At 30.2% G+C, this 10,518-nt stretch overlaps 1 protein-coding gene across 1 annotated transcript; it reads right to left on the bottom strand.

Moving 5' to 3' along the window:
• Positions 1-529: 529 nt before the first annotated feature.
• LOC109807258 (uncharacterized) lies at positions 530-3,010 on the bottom strand. Its single transcript, XM_083060901.1, has 5 exons — positions 2,590-3,010; positions 1,550-2,138; positions 1,387-1,419; positions 1,150-1,303; positions 530-922 (listed from the first exon to the last, which is right to left on the bottom strand). Exons 1-5 carry the CDS (start codon positions 3,008-3,010, stop codon positions 530-532), a joined length of 1,590 nt encoding a protein of 529 aa, XP_082917027.1.
• Positions 3,011-10,518: the final 7,508 nt, after the last annotated feature.

The following is a 10,518-nucleotide window of genomic DNA, read 5'->3' as shown; positions in this document are numbered from 1 at the left end:
CTCCATTATTTATAACTAAAGATAAAAGGAATACAAATGTTTTGGTCTCCACTTTTGTCTATCCAATTTTACCCCTTAAAAAATAACCTCCACATAACTATAATTGATGGTTATCCAATTTTGTACAATTTTGTTGGTTTTTATCATAAAAATAAGACATAATTTAAAACAGAAAAATCATTGGCAATTGAAGGAGGATGGAACAAAGCAACTATTGCATTTCAAAATCATAGTGTTAATGGTGAATCAAATATGCATTCCAATTCCTCACAGTCAAGGTTATCAAACTCGAGAGTCTACGCAAACTCGTGGAGCTCTTGTAGACTCGTAAGAGTTTACCTAATATTAAAAGATATTAAAAAAAATGAATACACACAATATGATATCACTAATTCAACATTCTAAGTCTGAAATAAGTCAAATAACAACAATAAAATGTCATAATACAAATCTTAACCATACATGAACAACTGAAAGTCCAAAACACATAAGTCCACAAGTCAAAAACGTAAAACAAGATCTAAATTTATCAATCAAAGTCCAATCCTCCAACGAATTCATATGAATCATCACCATCTTCATTTTCTTCAAGCTCATCCTCTTCGTTTGATGATAAGGGTTCTTCAATATTGACATCATCAAAGACCAAATCCTCGAGGTCATCTAAAGTTGGATTGGTTGAATCTCCAACTGGTTCAACATTTCCACCATCATCCATATTTTCATTTTCATCCCTAAGTGGTGGTTGGACATTCTCTTCATTAAAATTAGCATCTCCTTCCCCAGTTATCCACTCATCATTATGATGAAGTTCATCAAAAGGAATAACAAGATTCTTTTTCACTTGTTTACTCTTTAACTTCAAGTTATACATCACATAAACCAAATCATTCATCTTCCTTTGATGCAAGCGATTTCTTCTCTTTGTATGAACATAGAAAATAGAACACAAAAACCAAAATTTAAAGATTACCTATAACTCTAATTTCTAAACATAAAAAATTAACAACTAAAAACAAAGACATTAATTCAATTACCATTTCAAATGAACTCCAGTTACGCTCACATCCTGAAGAGCTACAAGTTAAGCTTAGTACACAGATGGCAAACTTCTTTAACTCAGTCCCACCATTCTGCAGGAAGCATAACCTTCCTACTACACATCGCAATATCAAGACCAAACAACCCTCTAGCATAATGAAAGTCAGCAAGTTGCATACCGATCTTGCTCCTCTCATTCAAGTCACTCACCAACCTTGCCATACAATTGTATAACCCTTGTTTAACCTCAACATCATCATCTCTAAAATTAGGGTCATAATGGAAATGGGGATTGAGGTAATATGCAGCTGCATGTAAGGGTCTATGGAGTTTTTTTAATCCCACCTTTCATCAATAATATTCCATATAGGTTCATAGCTATAAATATGAAATAAATACAAGTTAGGAATATTCCCATTATCATATACTAGAAACATGATTACATAACTATACTAAATAAGATCATTAAATTTCAATGGAGATATAGTTAGAACTTAGAAAAGTTTACCTTTTATTAACATTGTTGAAGTTGATTTTTATCTTTTCCTTGGCACAATCCATCCCATCATATATAAAATCCATGGCAGGTTTTTCATCAGAATCCACCAAGCAAAGGACAGTCATAAGAGGAACAACGACTTTGAGACATATGATTATGTCCTTCCATAGACGACTATCTAAAGCCATGCCTTGCACCTTTCTTCCCTCCGGTGTAGAGGAAAACTTACTTGATTTCCACTCATTTGAGCTAAACATACTCATCAATGATGCTTTATTATCATTGAGACAAGATAAAGTTAAATAAGCACTAGCAAATCTAGTCATATCGGGCCTAACCAAGTCCCTCCCTTTAGTGAACTTTTTCAACATGCTAATGATCATTGTTCTAGAGTATATGTAGGTGGTAATCTTTCTTCCTTTCTTGATAGTCACTTCATGAACCTTTAGCTTCTTCTCAAAATCCTCAAATATCAAATCAATACAGTGGGCAGCACATGGAGTCCAATACAAATTCTTTCGTGTCTGCATTAACATTTCACTTGTTGCCTTGTAATTTGCAGCATTGTCTGTAACAACTTGGACAACATTCTCTTCTCCTACATAATTGACAACATCATCCAACATTTTAAAAACTTTATCAGCTATGTTAGAGATGTTAGATGTGTCTAATAAATATAGGAAGATTGTCCCCTTGGGACTATTGACCAAAAAGTTACAAATTGATCACCTCTTCTTATCTGTCCATCCATCAGGCATGATTGAACAACCAATCCTCTTTCATTCCTTCTTAAACTCTTCAAGCATTGAATTGGTTTCAATCACGACTTGTTTCAAAAGCTTTTCCCTCACTTCATGATAAGAATGGGGTTTATAACCAATTTCATATCTCCCAATCATCTCACACATCTTTATAAACTCTACATTTTTTATGGAATTGAAGGGAATGGCACTTGTGTAAAAATATCTTGCAACTTGTTGATCAACTTGGTCCTTGTAGTCTTTTTTCATTATTTGGTTTAATGTTATTTGAACTCCACCACCACCAACTTCTTTTTCCTTTTGCAAAAGCCCTCATGACATCCTTCCCTTTCCTTTGAGAGCTATCTATCATAGTCTCCATCTCTTTCTCTATGTCATCTTCCTCACCAATATCAAGCAATCTCTTTTTCCTCATTGATGCCTTTTTAGCCTCCGCAACAATTTTTATCATTACAATCTTAACTTCTTTCAGTACCATTGCACATGGTTCAGAATCTTCTCTAGTACTAGCAAGGTGACGCTTAAATCTAAAAATCCCCTCACTAATAGTTTTTGTGCAATAGTTACACTTCACCTTTTTTCCATTGCGTTGAACATATGTCCCATGCTTCCACCCAATGTTAGTCTTGTTTCTAGGGGCATTTTTCCATATTCTGGAATAAGAAACTCCATTGCTTGAAGACTTTGAGCCACCACCAATTTTAGACATTTTACTAATTATAGGAGTAAGAGTAACACTAACAGCCAAATAAAACACCCCAAAATAGCACGGTAGACTTGGAATTAAACAAACAAGGCTTCAAGATTAAACAAAAAAACCCAATAAAGTGTGCTGGTTTAAGCAATCAAAATAACACTTATAAATTGGAAAACGTGGCAAAGGTGAATGAACAATGTTGGACGAGCAGGAAAACATGAACACGAATAGCTCATCAGAAATTGCAGGGACGATGCCGAAAGCTGCAAGGATGGCGCCGGGCGGATAGAATGAAGTCAGGCAGTGTCATGGGAGCTCGAAGCCTTGAATAGAGGCAGATCAAAGAATGCAGCAGAGGGAGAGTATTGTTTTCATATGCGGAAAGTGAGAGGTGAATGAACAATGTTGGGCAAGTAGGAAAACGTGAGCATGAACAACTCATTGGAAATTGTAGGGACGATGCCGGAAGCTACAAGGATGGTGCCAGGCAAATAGAACAACGTCAAACAGTGTCGTGGGAGCTCGAAGCTTCGAACAAAGGCAGATCAAAGAATGCGACGGGGGGAGAGTGTTGTTTTCGTATGCGGAAAGTGAGAGATTGAAGAAAATAGAGATGGGACTAGAAACCCTCTTTAAAACGACGTCATTTTGGACATTTAGGGGGAAAAAATTAACTAGAAGCTGACTCACAAACTCACCCATAAACTTGCGATTCTGAGCGATTTTGCCCGAGTCTATCAAAAAACGATTCCAGCAGCGAGTTAACCAGTTTTCCTACCCTGGACTCATAAAATCGTACGATTCTACGAGTTAACTCACGAGTTTGACAACCATGCTCACAGTAGTAAGATTTAATTCGCCCAACCACTCCATACACCATGCTAATCGAATTGCTATTTATTTCATTTCATATTCTCTTTTCTTTCTCTTACATTTTTGGTAATTCTATTTCTTTAAGAAATAATTATACGCTTTCACATTTGTGCTTTATTTTTTCTTTTCCATTTCTACTTTTGTCTTTTATGTGTGTTGTTACATTTAGTTAACAACAAGAATGTGAGAGTGAGGGTTACTAGAATAGTTAAGAATTAATTATGGGTATTTTTTAGGTTGTGATGGCAAGGGTTTATTATAAATTTGTATTTGTAATTTGTAAATGTTGATAATATACTTGGTTTGGTTTTTTTTCCTACACTTCTTAATGCTTCTGATAGGAACATGAAATTCTCAATAGGTGGTATTTTGTATACTAAAAAGAAAGACTAGGGTGAAATTTTTGGCGATTAAAACAATGTATTGTGATTTTGAATATGAAAATAATTCATTTGTCGTGACTTGAATTGAACAAACTTCACCAACTTTAGTGGTAGCTTTTAAGTTACAAAGTCATAGAGCATCCTTGGGAAAAAGATGTAAGTTATATTTGGGTACATTGACTCTTACCTGTCAATTTTGTTTGCTGAAATTTATCTATGGATATCTACATTCTTAACTTATCTCAGTTAAACTTTTTTATGATTTTTTTACTATATTTTATGCATTCTTACAAAAGATACCATTCACAATATTGTGACATATCAAAAACATATTGAAAATCTTCCTCTATCCATATATTCATAGTTTTCATGTTAGTATTCTTATCCATATTCATAGTCTTCCTCTACAAAAGGCTTTGGTCTCCATTTTTTCAATCCAATTTTACCCCTTATTATTCTTTCAAAGTAATAATCGCACAAATAACCGTTGTTAAGTACGTTATTTTCAAAAAGAATTATAAACCAAATCCATTCTTACTATGAGTCCCAATCCAACATTTTGTAAGATAGTGTTTTTTTCTCACCAAAATTTTCATTCAACGCTATCACCAAATCACACAATTATCATATCTAACTAGGCTACACATGATTCTTCTGGCAACATCACTCCCTACACTTTCAAGCAAGAAACAAAGCATATTTTTTGTCCTAAAAAAAGTCAAATCACGTTGCTAAAACATTCACACAAGATAATGAAATTGATTTACCCGCTTGAATCATAGTTCCATGACTCATTGCTAATGATTCACATCAATGCCTTCCATATTATGTTTTGATTGATGAAGGCCATTAGTACCTTTGATCTTATGCTTTCCCGTTCATAATTTTCAGGTTAGTGTTCTTTTATTATCATTTTTATGTGTGCATGAGAATATGTTATGAGTTGTATAGGAATTGTACTAAACTTTTGTAAAAACTAAATTAAAGTTATATCTATTTATATATTTTGATTTTTCTCTTTTCAGTTTTTTAAAATTTATTTAAAACTTAATACATTTATAAATTTATTCTCGTTTTAGTTTTCAAACATTTGGATGTGTTGATTTTCTTTAAAATTTAAGAAATTTATTTTAAAACTTATTTATTATTTAATAGAATAGATTTGAAAATTTTAATATTTATCTATAACTTCTATGTAACGTTTATAACTTCTATCTATAACTTCTATATAACTTTTATAACTTCTATCTATAACTTCTATAACTTAAGATTTTACCCTTAATAATGGTTACTTTCTTTTAAAATAATAACTGCACAACATATCTATGATTTTATCTAATTTTATCTTCTCACTCTTAGAAATTTCCTCTCTCTCTCTTTTGTACAATTTTTTTCCATTCTCCCTCTCTACAATTTTCTCATCCCAATTGATTATCAACTTCCCCTTTATTCCAAACTCATCCCCACTCTATCCTAGTATGAATCACATTTGAAAGCAAGTTGTATTATATTTTAAGTCATCTTCTTTAACATTGGATATAGTGACACATGGTGTAGAAGAATAATACTTTGACCCGGATAAGGACACCATTAAGAAACATGATTGTGGTCATGACAATTAGTATACCCTTGATGATCATGACTTAGATGAGGATGAAGAAATGACTAAAGACCCACAAGTCTGTCAAACAAAAAATATGTTCTTTTTTTCTTCTAAATCATCTGCAATTAGATATGCTAGAAATTATAATAGAATAAGTGTAGTTTTGTTTTTCTTTTCTCAATGATGAGATCGTATCAATGCTATTACTTACACAAAAATGGCATATAACATGTCTACATGTTATCCAATTCAAAAGTAATAGTAAAAATTACTTTTAAAAGTTTTAAAATTTATAAGGACATAAATAAATTTCACTATATTTGGAGGACATCCTTTGCATTGAATTCATTTCAAGTTTAGTCAATAGTAAATTTAAATGTATTTTTCTTTCATTTTATGTTTAATCAAGTTTTTAAATGTCCATATTTAAAATATGTTTGTTTCTTATTTTGATTTTTATTTTCTAAGTTATAGATTTAATATTTTAATAAATTTATTTTAAGACTTATTATTTTAATATATTTAAAATTTTAAATATATTTATAAATATCTAATATTATTTCAGTAAATATTATAAATAAAAAATATTATAATTCAACCATGAAACATAAAAATTTGATTTATGTTACCCAAATAATATAATTACTATGTTTGAGTGAACTTAAATGTGTATCTTAAATTTATTCTATTTTTTCAATGAAATTGGATTTACTAAATTAAATATGTTTCTCATTTTTAATCATTTTTCATGAAATTATGTAAATTTTAAAAGTTATGTTTTTAATATCACATATTTATTTTGTAGTGTTCAACTCTTTTGTATTAACTAAACTTTAAAAAATGGTGAAAAAAGAATTTTTATCTCAAAAATTAGAAAGGTAATATAATAATATAGTTGTGAAAATATTTTATGTGTCAATTTAATAGATATAAAAATATAGTTTTAACATTTTTTCACTTAAATCAATTCTAACTCATATTTTTCTCAATATTAAGACACTTGAAAATGCAAGATTGAGTAATACTTGTTATATTAACATCTTTCATACAAAATAAAATATCTCCATTTTTTAGGTTATGGTTATTTCTTTTATAAACTAGAATAAATTACATTAAATGTTAAATATCTCATATTAATACATGCTATTGTATTATTTATTTTTGTAGTTTTTTAAAGTCAAAGAAATTATGGATGATGTATTCTATAAAGAATTGAGAATTATTCTTGAAAGGTGCGAGACTATTGAATTTAATTATTTATTAATTTGGTCATATGTTTTCTTTCACGTTAATGTTAACTAAAAATAATAACAAAATGACATTTATTTTCTTTCATAAATTACAAAGAAGCTAAAAATTATCCTAAAGTGGAATCATTATTTGATCTTCTTATTGAGAAAATTTTACGATTACAAAATATTATGTTATACATAAAGTATATATATATATATATATATATATATATATGTATGTATATATATATACTATTTTTTTTACTTTAATTTATGCTTACAAATATAATTATGTAGAGCCTAATTTTTTTAATATATTTTAAGCATTGTTATAGATAAAATAAATATAAAGAAAATAATAGAGACGTAAGTAAAAAAAATGACAAATATTTATAATTTTACAATATTACAGTGTAATTAATATGTATTCATCAATGAAAATGATAAAAATAATCATATAAATAATGTAAAATTGTTTATACCAATAGATGAATTTGTTTAATAAATGAGTTAATTTTATTTCTAAAATAAAATACATAAAGAGATACGAAATGCCTCGACCCCATTAGTTATTATTAAAATATTATGCTCCTAAGAAGTCATTTTTATTGCTAACTAAATTTTATGTACAATACTTCTGTATGGTAACACTTATATTTTATGTATGTAGGGAAGCCATGTGCATATTTCCATATGATTATTCATGTTATGACATGTTTTATTGTACAATAGTAAGATTTCAAGTTATCTAAGCTTTAATATGAAAATTTAAAAAAAATGAATAGATTATTGATGTATGGTCTCCTTTTTTGTTCTAACCCCCCTTTCCCCGGCCTCTAGTGATAGAATACATATTGTCTTGATTTTTTGATAATACAATTTAAAGTTATAGCATAAAAGGATAAAACTTTTAAAAACTAAACAAGTGAGGGTGTAAATGCATGATTTAAAGTGAATTCATAATCTTAAACCTTTAAATTCAAAAGTAGATACAAGTATACAACATTGCTTGCATTATAAACAAACTCACTTTAGATCTAAGGTTTTATCATAAAAAAAATGGTTGATATTGTGCCATAGAAAAAGAAATAAAATATTTCCTGTGAAGAAGAAAATATAGAAGTAAAATACATGGTAAATGATTTGATAGAAAGAAAAATATGAAAGAAAAGAAGATGAATTATCAAGAATGTGCATTAGAATATGTTTCTCTACTTCTAATATTTCATTTTTTTTACTCGAAATAGTTTGACATATGTTTTCTTTATTGTAAATTTGTGTTCCACTTTATTTTGGGAATGTTTTTTTTATTAATATAATTTTTGTCATTAATCTACGTTATTTTTTTGCGTCACTAGCCAATGCATATTTTTTTTTGGATTTTTAATTCGCAAATATGAAGATGACACGGTTATTTGTGGATGATTTTTTTTCTTGAATCTCTATAATTATGATTTCTTAAGATAACTTAATAATCTTTCCTTATGCAAGATCTTTTTATGTTATTTTTCTAGTTAATTACATTAACAAAAAATAAAAGTTATAAAGTTATAATGCTCAATGACCTTTAAGATTATACTATAATTGAATTATCAGCCTTTCAAAATTGTTACACACTAATACTTTTAATAAGACAAAATAATTAAGTTAAAAGCACTTATATAGTCATATTGATCAAATGATGAATTGAAACCCCCCAAAGATTTATGTTTTGATGATAATAAATATACTCAATTTTGTAAGGTATAAAAAGATTAAGTAATAAGATAATAACCTAAGATCGTATAAAAACATATAAGATAAAGTCTTATATATATCCATGTATTGGACTGAAAGTACCATTTTTCACAAATGAATATATTTATTATGTTTAATATATGTTCTTATCATTTATTTTAAATTTATACCTTAACAAATCAAAGAAATAAAAGTTTCTTAGATACTTTGAATGACTCTAAAAGACGTGATTTGTGTTTTGTCAAAGAAAAGACAAGAAAGTCTCTTGAAGTACACAAAGTCAGAAAAAAGTTGTTTTAGATAGATACATGGTACAATTTCTTACCTTTTGTACCCAAAAGTTGATAAACAAAAACTTTGATTCTAACACTAAGCTTAATCTCACAACTCATTTGACTTGTGGCATTTTAGAATAAAATCAATATAATATTTTTGCTATCATTGTTAGACATTAGTTGTGACATTTAGCATGCATGATTACCATTGATCCAAACTTACGCTTGAAATGTTTAATTCTTTGCAAAAGTATTCAATACTTGCTATAAATTATTCCCCATAAATTTGTCTGATGTGAAACTAATGTTATCAAAATTGGACTAGTCAACAACTCGGTCAAGATATTGAGTTGGTGAGTTACTAATTGAATTAGTGAATCACTAGTTGAATCACATGAGCCAGTGTACATATTGTTGTCGCCACCGGCCCGAAACGGGCTTTCGGCATTCGCGAGGGATGGTTGGACTCGTTTATTTGTTTGAAAAATGTGGATTGCTAGAATGACTTATTCTCAAACTGAGACCTCGTCAAACGAGCAATTGTATTAAAAGGCTCACTAATCCATATTAATCCCAAGCGGGACCCTCCATGGATTAGTGGTTTTCATAAAAGGAGGGTTCGTGGAGTCGCCACCAATGTTTTACTCAAAACATTGGAAAAAGGGATAAGGCAATTGATTTAAAAATCAACTTTGGCCACTACAACCAGAGTTGGGTAAGGGAGTCGGTTACGCGTGGGGAAGGTGTTAGCACCCCACAGCGCCCCTTTCGGGTTCCCTATGACAGATTATTTTTAACAGAACAGTATAAAATTACTAAATTACCCCTATTTATTCTAAGCAATTATAAATTGACTATCTACATGATGACAGTTTAAATATTCACACAGAAAGCAGTAAAAGGAAGGATTGAAGGGAAACCTCTTGAAGCGTGCTTTTATAAAAATGAACTGGGAAGCGTTTTGGCGTTCCCTCGCTCTACAAGCCCGCTCCTCGCTCTCCTAGAACAAAATTTTAACTAAGGGAATCAAAGAGATTTCCCCTCGACTAGGTTCGATCCTCAAGCAAAATGGCTCGGGGCTCAAGAACTTCGTCGGATCGACTCCCAGAGAGATTTCTAGGGCAGAACACTGCTCAAAAACCCCAGAATACCCAAAGAGGGAGTCAAAATTGTGTGAAAAAGTGTGGAATGACGTCCAATTGACGTCATATTTATAGGGAATAGGCGCAATACGGCCTACAGGGGCAATACGGCCGTATTGAAATTTTTGAACTTCAATACGGTCGTATTGAAGTTCAATACGGTCGTATTGAAGTTCAGAAATTTCAATACGCCCGTATTGAGTTCGCTGCGGTTGTATTGAAGTGCCAATACGGTCGTACTGACTTCAGTATGGCCGTATTGAAGCTTCAATACG

This window comes from Cajanus cajan, chromosome 7 (genome assembly GCF_000230855.2).
Source record: "Cajanus cajan strain Asha chromosome 7, NIPB_CcT2T_4, whole genome shotgun sequence".
NCBI classification, from domain to species: domain Eukaryota; kingdom Viridiplantae; phylum Streptophyta; class Magnoliopsida; order Fabales; family Fabaceae; genus Cajanus; species Cajanus cajan.
The sequence above is the reverse complement of the archived record's forward strand: the minus strand, read 5'-3'. Positions and strand labels throughout refer to the sequence as shown.

What these genes read in the sequence shown, in the direction of transcription:
- LOC109807258 (XM_083060901.1), bottom strand. Translation starts at nt 3,010, where the DNA reads ATGTCTAAAATTGGTGGTGGCTCAAAGTCTTCAAGCAATGGAGTTTCT. An exon ending in TTTTGCAAAAGGAAAAAGAA is followed by an intron (nt 2,139 to 2,589) that starts GTTGGTGGTGGT and finishes TCAATTATGTAG; the next exon opens with GAGAAGAGAATGTTGTCCAA. An exon ending in TTCAACAATGTTAATAAAAG is followed by an intron (nt 1,420 to 1,549) that starts GTAAACTTTTCT and finishes TCATATTTATAG; the next exon opens with CTATGAACCTATATGGAATA.